The following is a 19,780-nucleotide window of genomic DNA, read 5'->3' on the forward strand; positions in this document are numbered from 1 at the left end:
CATCTTACACCGGAAGAATTGGGTAAAACGTCGAATAATTTATAGCTTATAGAATGTTTTCCATATAATTTATATCCACAGAATAGAATTTTATATTTAATATAGAAATATCAGAGTTTTTCTATTCACTTTTCAACTAATAATACTTTTGTGAATTAACTTAATGTTTTTGGATAAGGATGTTTAATTTCCAGTAACATGAAAAATCTCTTTTCCTTTGTTTTTAATTAGAGATAATAAAATACCTTTTTCTTTTAAATTGCTGTTACATAGAATTAGCACGTCTTGAACAAAACTTGGGTTAAATATATAATACATACAGTGGGTAATTCTAAACGATACATTAACAATTTTATACACGCTGTGATTTATGAAAAGTTGACAGAGAGTGACATCATAACAGTCTTTAAGAACTTACCGGTTCGCATGGTCCACGACAGGTGCGAACTGTTGCCTGAAATACCAATAAATTGGAATCGGGAATTTTAAACGCATAAAAGTCTGCTTCGAGAGCGCCATCTGGTGTTCGATGCAACTCAGGAAATACGTAAAGATCGATAGGGCAACTAAAATAAAAAGTTTGAGTATACAATATATAAGCATAATAAAGGCTTAAGAATAGAAAATAAACATATATTAAGGTTTAAAAATAATACATAAATATTCAAAGAATAAGAACTTTTACCCCCTAGCGTCAAGTAGATGTACTTCTCTTCCTGAGTACGGATCTTTGGCAATGACGTTGGTAGCAAAGATGTCACCCGTAAAAAAGTCGTATCGATCTGTCCGAACATCAGACATAATAGACAATTATTTACGAGGTGCACACATTTAAAAAATAACACAAACTTTATGTTGAAGTTGCATAAAATCTTTATTTTAAAATGTACACGATTTATTTTAAATATTACATACAATATTAAACACTAGTTATTTTGAATATTATCAAAATAAACATTATTTTATAGTTTATTTTTTATTTTTCTCATCAGTAAACCTAGAGATACTTAAAACGCTGCATTATAGAATAAAGAGAGATTCAAGTGAGACTATCGTTAAAATATAATAAAACGTAACGTAACTCGCTAGTTTTGAAACTTACACTGTCCACGTGTTTCAAGTCTAAAAGTCAACAAGTCGCCCACAGCGATGGTGTTTGTTGGCACACCACGATACAAAATTCTCAACACGACGCTAGAAGTCAGGATATTTTGAGCCGGCAAGTGTTCAATTTGGGTTGGGTGGCGTCTGAAATTACGTTAATATAATCAGAACAACATTTCAGGTGAAAAACTATAACAATGATTAGGTGGCCTACAAACAAGAAAAATACACGGTATCGTGGTAGTTAAGGCAAAAACCTCGCGGCGGTCAATCCCACTATTCGTTGGTAAAAGAGAAGCCCAAAAGTTGGCGGTGGGTGATGATGACAACCTGTTTTCCCTCTAGTCTTATACTGCTAAATTAGGAACGGCTAGCGCAGATAACCCTCGTGTAGCCTTGCGCGAAATTTAAAAAAACAAAAACAATCCTCTAGCTGTGATCGACGTACAATTATTAACGTTGTGAAAGACTGTGTAGATTTATGGTAATAGCCAGTCATATGAGATGTAACCTCAAAAATGAGTTAGTTCACAAAACATACTTAGAAAAACAAGTATTGATCAATACTGAGAGTTCGCTTTAATTTTGAAATATTGAGTTATTTTCTGATGAATTAGATATTTTCTTATTCTGGCTCTTTTCTCCAATTCCTTTGATGTTTATTCAAATTAGTAACACTGATATTTATTTTGTATTATTTATTAATATGTGTACCTAGTTCTGGTTAGACGCTGGTTTATTAATTATTATTGTTATTTTTGGAAGTGATAAAAATTATATTATAATTGTTTAAAAGTTTTAATTTGGATTTTGCTATATTTTAAGAATTTCTTTTTTTGCTTTAGCTTGGCTGTAGCGGTGTAGTTTGTTGTTGTTTTTTAGTTTCTACGAGCAGCAAATATTAAATGATTAGCAAATAAACTAGCTTAGTTCTTCTATCTGATATCTACGTACCCGGATGCTCGGGTGTCCAGATAGCTTGACGTCACTACCGTTTCTCCGCCCCCAGAAAGGTAGCAGGTAAGGTTGTAGACTTTGTCACGTGATGTCTGCACGTAGTCGTTGAACTGGACTACGACTATGTTGGTCATAACATCTCCAAACTAGGTAGAAAGTAATATACATGAATATACTCAAACAACTGGAATCTTCGAACATTTAATACACTAGGAACCATAGAACAGAAAACCTATCTAACAGAAGGACTTGTTAAACAGTGAATGTTAGTGTTGAAGCATGATCGTATAGTCAGTAATAACTACCAGGCATAGTTTCAGAGCTGTATACACACTAGTTAACACTGACAATACTATTACTAGGTATAGGGTTAGAACTGTCTACACATGAGTTAGTACTGACAATACTACTACTATGTATAGTTTCACAGCTGTATAAACATTAGTTAACACCGACAATACTACTAATGCATTGCTGGCCAAAATCTTAAGGCCAATGAACATAAAGAAAAAATATGCATTTTGCGTTGTTAGACTCAACCACTTATTTGAGTAGAGCTTCGAAAGATGAAAATAAGAAAAGGGAAAATAAAAATAAAAAACTTTTAGCATTTAATAGGGAAAATGTGAACACTATGAAGTTAACCTAAATACTAGCTGGTCAAAAGTTTAAGACCACACTGAAACGAAGCGTTAATCGGTAAACACGTAACGAAATTTAGTCATTTGTGTTCAAGCATTAGCGTTTTCAACATCTCCCACTGACATCTCCTGTGTCCAAACATGCTCGCCCTCCCAGCCGTGGGGGCGTTATAATGTGACGGTCAATCCCACTATTCGTTGGTAAAAGAGTAGCCCAAGAGTTGGCGGTGGGTGGTGATGACTAGCTGCCTTCCCTCTAGTCTTACACTGCTAAATTAGGGACGGCTAGCACAGATAGCCCTCGAGTAGCTTTGTGCGAAATTCCAAAAAAACAACAACAACAATCCTGTGTTACATTGGGTAAAAATATGGCAAAGGCTAAAAGTTGACAGAGACAGAATTGTCGAGCTGCAAAAGCAAGATCTCTCTCAACGTGCCATCGCTGGTGAGATTAGGCGTAGTAAAACTGCTGTTGCAAATTTCTCAAAAAATCCCTGAATGATACGGAACGAAAATTTCAAGTGGTCGGCTCAAGAAAATTTCGCCGGCGTTGAGCAGGAGGATTCGACGGATTGACCGGGAATACACCAGCCGATCGTCGAACCAGATTAAGGCCCTTACGGACGCAGAATGCAGCTCAAGAACAATAAGACGGCATCTACGAGAGAAAGGCTTTAAAAACCGTAAACGTCTTCATGAACCACGCCTCCTTCCACACCACAAAACAGCTCGGTTAAACTTTGCTGACAAGCACCAAACGTGGGGCGTAAAAAAGTGGAAGAAGGTTTTGTTCTCTGATGAGAAAAAATTTAACATGGATGGTCCAGATGGCTTCCAATGTTACTTGCACGATAAGGATATCCCACAGGAGACATTTTCTACACCAAACAGTGGAGGAGGTTCCATCATGATCTGGGATTCTTTCTCCTTCCATGGAACGATGGAGCTTCAGATTATACAGGGGCGTCAAACAGCAGCTGGTTACATTGGCATGTTGGAGAGAGCATCCTTATTGACTGAAGGCCCTCGCTCATGTGGAAATGACTGGATCTTTCAGCAGGACAACACTGCAATGCACAATAACCTCAGGACAAAGGATTTTTTCATGGCAAATAACTTGATTCTTTTGAATCATCCTCGTGTTCGCCCGAACTGAACCCCATTGAAAATGTTTGGGGGTGTATGGCAAGGGAAATATATAGAAATGGACGACAATTCCAAACAGTGAATGATCTTCGTTGGGCCATCTTCACCACTTGGAATAACATTCCAGCCAACCTTCTGCAAACGCTTATATCGACCATGCCAAAGCGAATATTTGCAGTTATTTGCAATGACGGCCGTGCAACTCACTACTCAGACCTCTTGTTGGGCATTTCCTACCCTGTTTAGGACTTCTTTTTGGTATGGTCTTAAACTTTTAACCAGCTAGTGTTTAGGCTAATTTCATAGTGTTCACATTTTCCCTATTAAATGCAAAAAAAAATATATATATATATATTTTATTTTCCCTTTTCTTATTTTCATCTTTCAAAGCTCTACTCAAATAAGTGGTTGAGTCTAACAGCGCAAAATGCATATTTTTTCTTTATGTTCATTGGCCTTAATATTTGGGCCAGCAGTGTATGTCTAGTTTCAAAACTGTATGTACACGAATTAACGGACAATACGACTACTAGGTATAATTTGAGAGCTGTCTACATACGAGATAACTGACAATACTTCTACTAGGTAGGTTTACCATAATTTTTTTTATGGGTAGTGGCACTGGTATAATAAAGAAGTGCTTTCATAAAATAACTACCCTTAAGCTTTAATGTTGCTACACAAATACTGGTACTTTACATCTTTAAGATTTATTTAAATTCAGAAACGTAACAAACATCAAAATTTCATTAATTTTTCATTAAACACTTTTTCTGTGACCATTTATATTTTCACGTGAATGAACTTTCTTCAAAAAATCTATTTTAGTTCTTATTTTTTCAAAGAACTCAGTGCAACTAAAGTCAATATTGAGTTTACAATGCAACAGTCGTTTTACTATTGATTCATTTATTAGACCTCTTTCTTGAGACCAAATGCTATTCATCACTGAAAATACTCTTTCAACCGGAGCAGAAGTGCTCGGTAAACAAAAATGTGCTCCATAACTTGCCTGAGATTAGATGCAGAAATACTTTGATATTTGAAGTGGTTGAAAATTTCTACCATTTTTCTTCACAAACTATTTCTTTTGCTTCACTGTTTGGCCACACGAAAATAGATTTTTTTATCCAAACAAAGTATTCCCCACTACCAAAGCTGTTTTCCCACTGCTCAATATAAGACATTCAGCGATCATAAAAACTGGTCAATTCCTTCCTAATCAAGTCTACCTGGCAGCCTTCATCTTCATCTAGCACAATGTTTTTGTTGTTGTTGTTTGTTGTTGTTGTTGTTTTTTTTGCACCAAGGGGAATAAAGTTATTATCTCGTATTTCTTTCAGGTTGGTTTTCAACTTATGTTTTGCAACAATACCACTTGCAGTTGCTTTTGTTTTTTCCATGGCTAAAATCACATTGTTGAACAAACCTTAGATACATTTCTCCACGTTTACTCTCAAAAAATATGTTTATCAACAATGGGCACTGTTCTTGTGAACAAAATATGACTTCAGTTCTTCATAAATCTGAAGAATTCTCTCAACAGCTGGTAACAAAGACAGAAATCGTGTATTTCCATATTGGAGAATCTTCTTGCACTCAATTTCTACAAACTCGCAGAGTTCGTTTAGGTGTGTAACACGCACAGTGTAAATATAGAAATACTTGTAAATTTTTACCACCAAGCTTTCCACTTCAATGAAAAGAGCATCAACTGCAGTTTGGAGAAGGTTATGTACGATGAGCACCACAACCAACACCCACAATATTTCTGCCATGTTCCTTCTTCAATTGACTAAATACATTGTTTTTTCCCTTCCCTTTACACCTCTAAAATTTGTATTGCAGTTGTCACCACAATAATGAACATTTTTTTTTTATAAATCATGTTTTTTTTTTTTTTTGGACACCAAGCAATTCGTCAAAGTGTCTGATGTCACCCAGGAACCGATTGAAAATCTAAAAGTTTCACTTTCACTCCTTCTTCTGGCAAAAAATATTGCATCATGACAGGTATACTTTGGAATCTTTTCGGTTTGAAGCATCTGCTGTAAGCGAAACAAACTGGACCTCTATTAAGTCTCTCTTCAATTCCTCTGCTGCTAAAGAAACAATTGCATTCAAAATAATAGCCTCGTTCTTCGTTGTGGCAGAACTAATCTTTGGTTTAAATAACTTTTCTATCAGCTGTTTTAAAGCTTATGTTATGGACAGCATTGTGATAAACAAAGGTTGCTTCTTTGGCAACTATTAACAAATCACTCTCTTCAGTCACTGTTTCTCTAAAGAACACGTCAACTTTTAAACTTTAAGCAGCTACTAAAAAGACTAGCTGCATGTTTAGCACCTTTTAAATGGTCTTTTATGCCTGAGCAGCCACCATCTGTAACAAAGAACTCAGATAAACACTGCAAACATTTGACTTTGTCCTCCTTGCCAATTTTATACTTAAAATACATAAGACATCCTATCAGTAATTGGTGGATTAATTAGAATATTGATGTTTTTATGTGGCTATACGATAACTAACAAAGACCTGACATCACGAGGAATATGATGCAGAAATAATTTAGAAAAAACAAAAAAGTTTAAGATGACGAAAATATTTAAAAGGTAAAGAAATTTCACGATATTTTCCACGAAAATAACATTTTTTTAAAGCAGAGTTCCACCGACGTATAGGTTAGGAGCTTTAAAATTAACAAATGTGAACCAAAGTAAAAAAAACAACAACACGACTATTATTCAAATCGGGTATTACTACACGCCTGGTTCTTTCACAGTTTAAATTTCACCATGGTAACGAGTTTTCCGCCTTATTATCTGCACGATAACATGAACGCCTACAATCATGTTTTTATTTTCAGCCTGGGCACAGGAGAAGCATAATTTGGACTTGCCCTGTGAAAGTATTCCTGTTTCCCCCCACATCAAAGTTTAAAGTACAATTATTCCCTCTTCCCCCTCTGGAAAGGTGCCGTCTTTTTTTCATACAAGCTCTCATGTTTCATTAATCGTCTTTATAGGCCTACTTTCCTTAAATTTCCCTTCCATACAATCACTGAAGTTTGTTGTATTTTTCACCCTAGTTTAATAATCTTCTCCGTGTCCGGGCTAAGAAATATAAACAATTCTCAAACACCCCCTGTTAGGTTAGGTTCTTGAACCTTGCCTGAAAAATAAATACTTATCCCAGATATACAAATATAATAATCTGGAATTTGGCGATACAATAAAACAGAAAGTAAGACACGAAGACGATTTGAAGTTGACATATTACCATAACAACATTTAAAAATATATCAATGATAAACTAATATACAGAGAATAAATTTCTCTAAACTGGAATTAAAACATACTTGTTGCGTTCCACATCGTGGAAAACCATTCGCTCGACTTATGCGTAACACGTTCACATTCCCGCCATTGCCATCGTAGAAGCACGTGTCATAGAACCCGTATGTGTATATACGACCGTAGAAGCCATCTGGTGTTTGTAGGGAGAACTCCATACCATCAGGCGAACAAGACTGGCTAACTGCGAGAGATAAAATAACTAGCTAAACAGTCATCAGTCTAATAATAACACAAACATCAGAATAATAAGACTTAATCCAATTAGAGACGGACGTATATGCTAATCTTATATTGTAAATTGTTGATTGGTGTTCGGATATTAGAGCGAATTTGAACTGATAAACTAGAATGACCTTCCCTCTCAAAAAGAAAATCTCATGGAACCCTCTACCTTACTTTGACAGGTCTATCATGGACAGATGTTCCTAGAGTTTGTGTAAAATAATAAATCATCTGCAACTTTCAAATAAAATAGTTTTATTCAATCCGCCAGGCTACTGTTTGTTTTAAAACTACGATATAGTTTATTTGTTGCTGAATTTCAAGCAGAGCTATTCTAGTGTTATTAGCGCTATCTGTCCCTAATTTAGAATAGAAGGAAAGTAACTAATGAATACCTTCGGCTGCCAACAATGGTGAGATTGACTTTACATTATAATCCTACAACAGTTAGAAGGACGAGAATGTTCGGCGATGACTTTCGATCCCACATTTTACAGATTGCGAGTTGAGAGTCCAAACTACCAGTTCATGCCTGACCCATTTTATTAACATCGAGATATTTAGACATAACGTTAAATACAAGAAATCTGTAAAGTGGTATAGTTTGTTTGTTTTTGTTTTTGAATTTCGCACAAAGCTACTCGAGGGCTATCTGTGCTAGCCGTCCCTAGTTTAGCAGTGTAAGACTAGAGGGAAGGCAGCTAGTCATCACCACCCACCGCCAACTCTTGGGCTACTCTTCTACCAACGAATAGTGGGATTGACCGTCACATTATAACGCCCCCACGGCTGGGAGGGCGAGCATGTTTGGCGCGACTCGGGCGCGAACCCGCGACCCTCAGATTACGAAGCGCACGCTTTAACGCGCTAGGCCATGCCAGGCCGTAGAGTGGTACAGACACAGGTAGATGTCTATAGAGGTGTTAGTTCTGAATGGAGACCAATCGAGTTGCGAAGCCTCGTCTCAGAAGATATTTGTATCTGAAACTGTTTTTACATCTACATTTTAAATAATTTGTATAGATACTATCCGATTACCCGTGGCGCCGGTGCACAATATCCGCATGTGACGTGTTCATGATGTCATATCTGCACCCTGAGAATAGACAAAAATAAAGTTCTTCGTGACGGGAAACGGAGGCGAAACGAGAAAATTGAGACTTCTCTTGCCAATGTACATTCACACAGAATAAACATTTCGTGAACTTGGGGGTGTTAAATAGCGTAATAAAAAAATTTTCCCAGTATTATACATACTGATATATGAATGCAATTTTTGAGGTGTAATAGCACCTGCCCCACACCCAACGTGAAATATGGACACTGATGTATCAATGAAAAATGGTCTCTAATTTTTTTTTCATGTCAAACCAATGACCAACTTTGCCAACATGTTGACCTAATCGATGGCCACGTTATATCCAGATATTTAAATCCTAGCTCTTTGACCAGGTTTTGAGGAACGGATTAGACTAATGGTAAGCTCTGTACTTCGCAAGTGATGAACTGTGTTCGAATATATGTGAACCTTAAAATATTCTCCTCGCCTTAAGTTGTGGGTGCGTTATAAAGGTGACAGTCAATCCCTTAACGTGGATGGTATGGTGATGTTGGCTGGCTGGCCATCTGGTGTGTAAACTCAGGAACAGCGACATATAGTTTTTTTAGCTTGTCATAAATACAGGATAGAAATTTATCGTGTCGTACTTGGGTTACTTTCATCTGGACAAAGTTTATCGTTATATTTGTTACAAAATATCGACGACACAAGTAAAATCGTAAAAATATGTGATAAGAAGGTATACACAATAGTAGGTAATATAAGCTATCTGAAAACAAAAGCTTTTGTTGAAAAGTATAGAAACAAAATCTCACCAGCCAGACAGTGACGACCTGATCTCGAGCCGTCTTTTTCGTAATAGTCGAACTGGGTGTTGTCGTCAAAATGGCTCGGGTTACTCAGCTGAACCTGAGTAGTATCAGTGTCGCTCAGTTCGCAGTTCTCAGGAGAGAACGGTCTGTTGAAAAAACAACAACTGTTAGATTATAGATAAACAACGTATTTCATTAATAACCTGTAAAAACCACTATTTAACGTTGACGCGTGCGCTTTAACGATTTTGTTATAATCCGTACATTGGATACTTTTGAGCTTGTAGTTGGTATATTGCATGAATAGATATATTTCCTAGTAACTGAAAAAAAAAAAAAACTTACTTCATTGTTTCAAAGTCAAATCTAAATCACGGCATAACGGTGAATTATTGATCCATTTTAAAATGCTCGCCAGTGACACATATTTTTATATTGATAATCGTAATATTGGTAAATGTTTTATAAATATACAAAAACCATAGATAGTACCAAAGTCTGAGTACTACTAGACGAAATAAATATATGTAAAATTTGACGATTTTATTGGCTCTTTGAATTATTTACATTTGTCGTCTATACAGTTGACTATGTTAACTCCTGAAACTAAAAATTTGTCTCGCCAGAAACTTGTGAAGAAAATGTCAGCAAATTTACCTCAATAACTTAACATAAATGACATTATAATTCATGCACATTTACATCTCGTGGAATTAGTTAAGCCTACTTCTTCTTACAGCGTTAAATTAGTTAAGCCTAATTATTTCTACTATCAGAGGTGGAATCAGCTTACTAATAATTTAAGTCAGCAAATGCGTTCATTTTAAGTACTTCATTTTATATATGTACGAGGTAGTTTATTTAGCCCATTTAGAACACGATAAATAAGTTTAAAGTATTACACATCCTAGAACATTATAATATAGCTCCATGTATTACCTATCTTTGCCATGCATTACGCGGGAGGGCACCCGAATCTCATCTTTATGTTGATTTCATAGTGAATGTTTTTTGAACTTATGTCAATTGTTTAAGCTATATTTCATGCATGTTTTCTTCTAGATTATCTTATACAAATGTTCTGGGGGCCATGCCTCTAGGCCTCCCTACTATTAGCACGCTTTGAATGCTTATTGTGCTTCGTGTTGGCTTTTAATCTCACAAATTAGAACCAACTTTCAAACATACTTCGTACGGGCCTCTCAGTATATGATAATTTAGTTCCAAGTGTTACCTATCCTAACACATTATAATTTAGTTTCAAGTGTTACCTGTCCTAGCACGTGATAATTTAGTTCCAAGAGTTACCTATCCTAAAACATGATAATTTAGTTTCAAATGTTACCTAAAGTTAAAAGATCTGCAGTCGAAGTCACGTGTTTCGATGCACTCACGCTCACAGTCTTCCAGTCTGTCGACTCGCACCACCCGACGGATATAGAAGCTCCGTAATCTCTGTCCAAAACCAACTCTCTGAAACACGCCATCTCCCAGTTCACCACCGTGATCCGCGCATGTAGGATAACCAAGTCCTCCTGGTCCTGGTGGAACAGGTGGACCAGGAAGTCTTGGAGGATATACCGAGTTAGGACCCGGAGGTAGTGGAGGAGGAGGGCCAGGGTGATAGCTTCCACCATCGCTACGTGATCCACCATAACGACCACCGCCATATGACCAACCATAACCAGTTCCACCGTGTGACCCACCATAACCGCTTCCTCCGTGTGACCCACCATGATCACTTCCTCCACCATAACCACCTCCGCCATGTGATCCTCTATAATCACTTCCGCCACGTGACCAACCATAGCCACTTCCTCCGTGTGACCCATCATAGCCACTTCCTCCGTGTGATCCACCATAGCCACGTCCTCCATGTGACCCACCATAACCACTTCCTCCATGTGACCCACCATAACCACTACCTCTATGTGACCCACCATAACCACTTCCTCCATGTGACCCACCATAACCACTTCCTCCATGTGACCCACCATAACCACTTCCACCATGTGACCCACCATAACCACTTTCTCCATGTGACCCGCCATAACCACTTCCTCCGTGTGACCCACCATATGACCAGTGATAACCACCATTGTAGTTTTCTCCATCATGCCTTTCACTATATCTGTCTTCGGGAACTGGCGGAGGTGGACGTGGGTGCCACCCTCCTCCTTTTTTACTGTCGCTCCAACTTCCTCCCTTGTGTCCAACACCAAAACCTCCATCGCCTCGATCTGGTAAAATATAAAAATCGTGCTATTTAAACACAGATTACTCTGACAAAACAAAATAAATAAATTTAATTGTAGACTATAGCCGGGAGTTAATCTTTCAACTTATTTTCGAGTGTGTGCTTTTCTTATAGCAAAGCCACATCGGGCTATCTGCTCTCTCTCCCGAATAGAATAGAATTACTGATTTTAGCGTTGTAAATTCGTAGTTTTAATGCTGTCTCAGCTGGGGACCTTTTTTAAAGTGACACGTATCGTACATAACTGGCACGTAGGAACATACAAGGCATTGAGGGAAGGGAATGGGGCAGTCTTAAATGAATAACAAAATTCTGAGAATAACTAAAAAATGCTTTAAAATTATTTAGCAATTTTACAAATTAACAAGTTCTATAATGTACACATAAAACCAAATTTAATTGTTTGTTGTGTATTACAAAATCATCAGTCATACAAAAATAAGAATGCTTCATATAATAACTAGTATACACATTATACAGTTCCATAAAAATAGTTACTGGCGATAATGTTTAGAACTTACTAAAGAACTGTAGTCTCCTTTAATTTCAGCTGGTAAAATACATAGAAAAAAGAACTAAATAAATAACAGTTGTAAACAAAATAATTGAAAGTAACTGAAAATCTGATGTATTCAGGCTCCTTAGTTTATTCATTAAATTTAGATGTCTATAATTAACAAACCTTTAACTTCTTGATGACCAGAAGCCCACTTGAAATAAAAATGTATCTCATAGCGGCTGGTATGGGTATTAACACTTTTATTCATAATGAGAGAACAATTCTTTCTTAACCTGAAGATGACCTGGGAAGGTCGAAACATTGTTCTCTCCTTATCAATAAAAGTGTTAATAACCATACCAGCCGTTCTGATAAAACCTTTAACTGATTTGTAAGATTCTAATCGAGACTTAAAAATTTAATCAAAACACATTCAAAAAACGAGTGACTGCTTCAGTTTAAAAACGTCTATCTTTTAATCGTGACGTAACTTGGCCAAGAAATTCTTCAGTTGAAAATATACAGATACTCGAAGCATATCGTTGATATAATTATTAATTTCTAGACAATTAAAACAATAATAAGATATTTTGTTTACCGCCAAGAAAATTTAAATTTTGATTATTAAAATTTATCATTTTTATTATTTTATCCGCCATGATACGCATATTTAGTTTAAAGTTACAAATCCGTATTTTAAATTAATTGTGAAATGAATCCGTTCTGTAATATGAAACTGGGAAAATAAAGATTTTGTCAAGATGGTGTGTAAAAAAACATCAGTAAATGTGATTTATTCGTAATGGTTTAAATTCTATTGTTCACATCGATTTATGTTTTTTTTTTTGAATATATATAATTGCCTAATGATAATATGCTAAGTTTATTAAAGACAAGGCATTGCAACGAGAAATATTGCCAAATATTGTTTGAAATTTGGTTCTCCTTTTATACGCAACTAGAGTCGTCTACTGATAGCAACTAGTAGTAATAACAAGTTGTTTTTTTACAAGTTTTATACTTACACCATCTAAATTCATAGTAATCGTAAAAATCGTCGTCGACGAGATTAGGCCTAGATACTCCCCATCCACGTTCGTAGCTACTAAACCTACAGGAGTGGTAGCGAGAACTGAACTCGACAGAACGACAGTCTCGACCATAACGACGCATGCAAAAGTCTAAACACTCCTGGAATGAGTAGGACGTGATCTCGTTCTCGTGAAATCCGTCCAATCTCTTCCGTCGGAAGCGTTCCAAAGTGGCGTTGTTGAAGAGAGAATCTGGATAGAAACATAAACAAGGCGTGATGAATTCCTGCATGCTATTCGTTTAATATTAACTTAACATGTTGTGTGCGAGATGAGGTAATGGTTCATAATTTTATGTTTTACCTTTGTGTGAACAGCAGATAAACTGATGTCATTTCGTTCAACAGTTCGACAAGGAAAAGGGTTGTTTTTGAATAAAAGAGGTAAAATTTAAAGCATTATTTAGTATTGTTTCTCTTTGTCAGAAATATTTCAAATGACACATATTTATAGCACTTTGGAAGAAAAAATTACCTTGTTTAGAGCTAGAAAAGTTTAAAACTAATGGATGGTTCAGATGTTAATAATAACATGATACTTCTACTGTTGTACTACAAAAGTAAACAATAACACGAAACTTTTACTGTTGTATTACAGAAGTAAACTATAACATGAACTCTTTGTTGTTGTGCTACTGAAGTAAACACATTTTTACTTTTGTGTTACAGAAGTAAACAGTAACATTAACGCACCTCGTTCCTGAGTTCCACAAAGAACTCTGAAATAGTTCCCACTGCTACCTCTGAGAGAATCGTTACCGTCTTTGTACTCGGCTGGATCTTCATCATACAAGAGGCACGTGCCAGACCTGTCGTCAAACACAAAGGACCTGCAGAAGAATCCACGTTCCTCCAGGCTGTTAGTACAAAGTACTGAACACTTGTTGTAATCATTAACCTTGACCAAGTCCCGGTCATAAGGGCCATCAAGTTCCTTCCCAGCTTCCATAATGAAAGCTTTCGTAGAACAGATCAGGGAGTCTAGTTTCGTTAAAGGAAATAAAGGTGACATAAAATTAAATATATTGGTGTCATCTAATTCACTAATAATACACATATATCTATAAACAAACGTATTGTTACAGACCTGCAAGTCGTGGTTCATTAGAGGGAATAAAGTTTAAATGAAACTAATGTACTGTTGTCAGCTAATTTATTATACATAAACGTATTGTAATGGACATGAACAAATACCTATTTTAAGGAATTACATTATAATAATAAGAATACAAAATTATAGATATCTTCACTGCATGTTTTAGTTTTAGTCAATGAGTGTTGAAATTTTCAGCGATGTTATTATTCAAACATTACAATACTATAATAAATGTTTTACGGACGGCTGTTTGTGTTAGTAATTACTACTAGTAGTCATACCACATTTAAAAAATTCGAAAAAGTGAACACGTTGTAAAAAATTAGTTTTCTGTGAAGTAGTGCCCAGAAAATGTTCGGATTGTGCCGATATACACTGTAATGTTTTTAATATATTAAAAGTAATACCATTTATTGAAAAATAATAACAGTTTTCTTAAAAACTCCATTTTTATTACCTTGTTTAAAAATTAAATTAATAAAGATACAACCAAACCCTCACGTACAGTTCTAGTATAAGTTATGTTCTTGTTGTAAAGAGCGTACTTTTATTTATAATTATGTTCTATTATAAAGAAATGATTGTTACACCAATCACAGTTATTTTTCTAATTTTTTTTAATTTTGAATACCGAAAGTGTGAAACTTTTATGTATTTTTGTTTTCGTGCCATTTTTGGTCACATACATAGATATACGCGCCATGTCCATCATTTTAAGTTTTATTGAATCACTTTAAATTCTGGAATTGCTATTTATTTCGCGCCCTGGTGACAAATATTCTAATTGACTTGTGTTACACATCTGATAGGTTGTTGATGTATCAGTAATAACAATAATTTAATTTAAGGAGTTTCTGTTTATAGTTTCGCCAACTACCAGTTCATCTCTGAGAAAGATAATTTCCCATAATTCTCGGGATTATTACCTTAGTCTTATCCTGACATAATCACTTCAGTATTTATGTTCCGTCTTATGATCCAGACATATAATAGTGTCAGTCAGTATAGCATGGTTACATGTAATAGCGTCAGTCAATACACATGGTTACATATAGTAGTTTCAGTCAGTATAGTATGGTTACATATAATAGTGTCAGTCAGTATAGAATGGTTACATATAATAGTGTCAGTCAGCATACTGGTGTTACATGTAAGAGTTTCAGTCAATATAGAATAGTTATACATAATATGGTATAGTAAAGTTACATGTAAACTGTCGGTCAATAAAGTGGGTTACGTGGACTTCAAAGTGTATAACAAAGTATATATTTAACACAATATTTCACGTAAAAATTATGCCTAAGAATGGCTCATGGCTTCTAACTTGAACATTTAATATTTTTTAGGGTTAACTAACCTGGAAGACAAAGATTTTCCATGTAGTCGCTGTTGGCGTCTTCTTTGTAAGCACTAGGATTGATCTGTTTTGTCTGTTTACTTAATTTGCATAACTGCCTCGCGCTGTCGAACGTTGCAGACCGACATAAAGTGTTGTTCAAACACTTGTCTTGACACTCGGCTCGACTGACAGCAAACACTTCGTCTCCTTCACCATCGAAACGAAATCCGGGTGTTCTTTCGAAAACATAAAGTCTATTGGAGCATTCGTGGCGAAGTTTCGGAGCTACAAAAATAAAAAAGATTTTCTAAAGTTGCAGAATTTATTATAGTTTTATTCTTCCAAATTTGCAGAACTTGTCAAAGTTTTAGAAATATTTCCTAATTTCAGAAGCTCACCATTTATCAGAAACGCTTTCTAAAGTTTCAGAACTCATCATAGTTTTAGAAATATTTTTAAAGTTTCACAGCTCACCATGGTTTTATAAATATTTTTTGAAGTTGCCAAATCTCACCATAATTTCAGAAACTCACCATAGTTTTAGAAAAAAAAAATTTTAATGTTCCGGAGCTTACCATAATTTTATAATCTTTTTCTAAATTTGAGAAGCTAATTCTAGTTTTAGAATAGCTTTGAAATAATTGTTGAGTATACTTGGTAGATTTAACGAAGATAAAATATACTAAAAGAAATCAAAAATAGTTTTGAAAAGAATTATTGTAAGTTTAAATTGCGTAAAGAATTATTCGTGATTTATTTTCTCCTTTCATATTCCATTGGTGCTAAGAATTAACACAACATCCCGAACAAGAAATACCCAAAATAAATTAAGAGACGTTTCTGTATTCATATAATTTATCATTACTTACAGGTAAGGCAAATCTCGTTGAAATGCCAGGCATCCATTTCCCGGACTAGTCTATCGCTGCCATCTGGTGATGCCCGATCGTAATACATATGACACGAAGAATCTCCGTATAATTTAGTTCTGACGTCACTAGCAGATAATCTGGTGCGTCGATCATTGGAAACTACAGCTTCTCTGAAACTGTTGCTCGATAAAAGTTTTCTTCCTTTCATGTTTTCATTGTTGCTGACACCAACACTTTCCGTTTCTTCTAGTTCCGTGTGATCATCTAAGGCAGACCCACTTCCGGGATCGATAAATACCCCTGACCGACGTCTGCTGGGCATAAAGTCAAAAGACAAGCACTTCTGTATAGAAGTTGTGCGGTCCTCTTGACAACGCCGGATGCATTCTTCAAGCACTTTAACTGGCATATCTCTCTTGGTTATCTAATAGTTAACAAAAACACTTTACCTAGTACATCTCTCTTGGTTATCCAATTGTTAACAAAACCTCTTTATCTATTACTTCTATCTTGTATACCTCACTGTTAACAAAAACACTTTATCCAGTACATCTCTTTGGTTATCTAATTGTTAACAAAAACTATCTGTTACTTCTGTTTTGTACATCCAGCTATTAATAAAAATACTTTATCTAGTATATCTCTTTGGTTATTTAATTGTTAACAAAAACTCTTTACCTATTACTTCTATCTTGTATATCTAACTGTTAACAAAAACACTATTTATTTACTACTTCTATCTTGTATATATATCTGTTAACAAAAACACTATCTAGAACACCTCTTTGGTTATCTAATTGTTAACAGAAACTATCTATTACTTCTGTTTTGTACATCCAGCTATTAATAAAAGCACTTTATTTAGTACATATTTTTGGTTATTTAATTGTTAACAAAAACTCTTTATCTACTACTTCTATGTTATATATATAGCTGTTAACAAAACACTTTGTCTAGTACATCTATCTTGTTTATCTACTTGTTAACAAAAACAATTTATCTAGTACTTATATCTTGGTTATTTAATTGTTAAAAAAACACTTTAACCAGTGTATCTCTTATCTAACTGTTAAAAAAACTGTAACCACAACATTTGGCTATCTAGTATTAAAAACAGCGAGATATGAATGACTTCATAACTTGACCATAACTACTACAGTTTTGTCAGGTTAAAGGAAATGTGACACGACAAAGAAGAAAAGCAAAAGTCGGTAGCACAGTTAACAAAGCTCTATCATTTTTCTGAAAGCAATTAACAATATAATTTGATATTATCCATAAAATAAAGTGAGGTGTGCATTGTTGAAAAGTAATGAGTGATTTGTGATTATCAAACACTCTTTCACTACTTTCAGTTCAGATAAGGTCTAATATCAACTACTAGATACACCTTTACAATTCAGGTATAGTCTGAAATCAGCTTTTGGATACAGTTTACAGTTCAGTTGTAGTCTAAAATCAGCTATTATATACACTTTACAGTTCAGGCAGGGCCTAACATCAGCTATTATATACAGTTTACGGTTCAGTTGTAGTGTAGCATCAGCTATTACATACAGTTGATGGTTCAGGTTGGATCTAGCATCACCTATTAGATACAGTTTTAGTCTAACATCAGTTACTAGATATACTTTACAGTTCATGTAAGGCCTAACATCAGCTATTATATACAGTTTAAAGTTAAAATTCAGTTTAACATTACTGCTTCAGAAGGTATGCGAGCCAGCAACACGAAGTTAAATAATGTTCAGACATTTATTTCCCAACTTTATTTTTCAACACAACCAAAAAAAGTATCTTGAGTGCATTATTACCAGGGAAATCCAAAAATAAATAATTATCATAGAATCCATAAAATAAATTATTACTATAGAAATCCAATAGTAAATAACCATCATAGAAACCCAAAATTAAATAATTATCATATAATCTCAAGAGTAAATAATCATAATAGAAACTCGAAAGTACAAATTAAGATAGAAATCCCAAAGTAAATAGTTATAATACAATTCCAAGAGTAAATAGTAAACCTAGAAACTATTAGTAAATTGTCACAATAGAATCTGAAAAATAGATAATTATCATAGAAACACAAAGTTAATAATTACCATAGAATCTCAATAGTAAATAACCCACTTACTTATCTGATTGTGAAATTTTTAAATAGATTTGATAACTAGAATATTTCACTAACCGCGAGAACTCACCGTTTCATATTTGGCGAAACCAAAACCATTGTTTCCACTTAGTTTGTAGTTCGCCACCATTTCGTACACTAGCTGTCCATGTCCGTTGTTACAAAGTTGTGCTGTAATAATTTAATATGATCAAACATTCATAACAAATGTAACTATTAAATACTTGGAATTTGAGTTTTTTGAATGGAATGGATGTTTATTCAGTTAGGTGGACAGGACAGATTACAACAACATAAAGTGTTAGCTTATTTGATAAGACACTTTCCTTCCTTAAAGCAAATCTTCGATGTATTTTTATCCCTGTTACACATAGTTCATAATGTTGAATGACAAGGCTATAAATATTCCCACTGAATGTAGGTTGCATCTCGTTTTTATATATATATATATATAAATAGCTGGGAAACAAAAATATAAGTTATCCTTTCAATTGCTCAATTTAGGGCCAAGAGTGTGTTATAAGAGCGACTGTTAAATCCCATTATTTGATCACAGTAGCCCAAAAGTTGGCGTTGGATGCTGTTCACTAGCTGACTTCACAATAGACTTGTCATCGTTAAAAGGTTCTGTAACTTTTCAAACCAGCGGTTCTCAACACTTGTTTTTCCTCAAATCCCCATCAACACCGAGGTGTGGGAATTGACCCTATTTTTATTCATGAACCTCTGTAATCGGATACGGAAACTGGCCCTATTTTTATTCATGAACCTCTATTAGCGGATACGGAAACTGACCCTATTTTTATTCATGGACCTCTATAGCCAGATACGAAAAGTGGCCCTATTTTTATTCCTGGACCTCCATAACCAGATACGGAAACTGGCCCTATTTTTATTCATGGGCCTCTATAATCGGTTATGAAAATTCATGAAGTTCTATAATACTATACGGAAACTGGCTCTATTTGTGTACAAAAATTACACCTACATGTTATAGTTTCTTGTTTTTAAAGTTTAATATGAACCCTCCATCTTTACTCTGTCATTAACCTCACTTAAACTAAATGCGGGCCCTTAGAAGTTCGTGAACCTAAGGTTAAAAACTGTACGTTTTACAACTTAGTTTTTAACACGTTAAAAGAACACAGTATGTCTTTTATAATAATACCAAAAAGTCAGTAATAGCTGAAC

The 19,780-nt window shown here is 35.0% G+C and overlaps 1 protein-coding gene across 3 annotated transcripts in view; it reads right to left on the reverse strand.

The window, feature by feature from the left end:
* Nucleotides 1–19,780, reverse strand: part of LOC143257164 (uncharacterized) — a 43,539-nt gene that overhangs the window by 5,792 nt on the left and 17,967 nt on the right. For all 3 annotated transcript variants that reach the window (XM_076515489.1, XM_076515491.1, XM_076515488.1), the window contains 12 exons: nt 18,660–18,760; nt 16,450–16,876; nt 15,599–15,865; nt 13,839–14,126; nt 13,081–13,338; nt 10,645–11,539; nt 9,303–9,445; nt 7,208–7,386; nt 2,059–2,207; nt 1,103–1,248; nt 686–782; nt 419–566 (listed from right to left, as the gene is read on the reverse strand). In XM_076515489.1, coding sequence (XP_076371604.1) covers nt 419–566; nt 686–782; nt 1,103–1,248; nt 2,059–2,207; nt 7,208–7,386; nt 9,303–9,445; nt 10,645–11,539; nt 13,081–13,338; nt 13,839–14,126; nt 15,599–15,865; nt 16,450–16,876; nt 18,660–18,760 — 3,098 coding nt within the window. The remainder of the gene's footprint in view (nt 1–418; nt 567–685; nt 783–1,102; nt 1,249–2,058; nt 2,208–7,207; nt 7,387–9,302; nt 9,446–10,644; nt 11,540–13,080; nt 13,339–13,838; nt 14,127–15,598; nt 15,866–16,449; nt 16,877–18,659; nt 18,761–19,780) is intronic.

This window comes from Tachypleus tridentatus, chromosome 7 (assembly GCF_004210375.1).
Source record: "Tachypleus tridentatus isolate NWPU-2018 chromosome 7, ASM421037v1, whole genome shotgun sequence".
Lineage (NCBI taxonomy): Eukaryota > Metazoa > Arthropoda > Merostomata > Xiphosura > Limulidae > Tachypleus > Tachypleus tridentatus.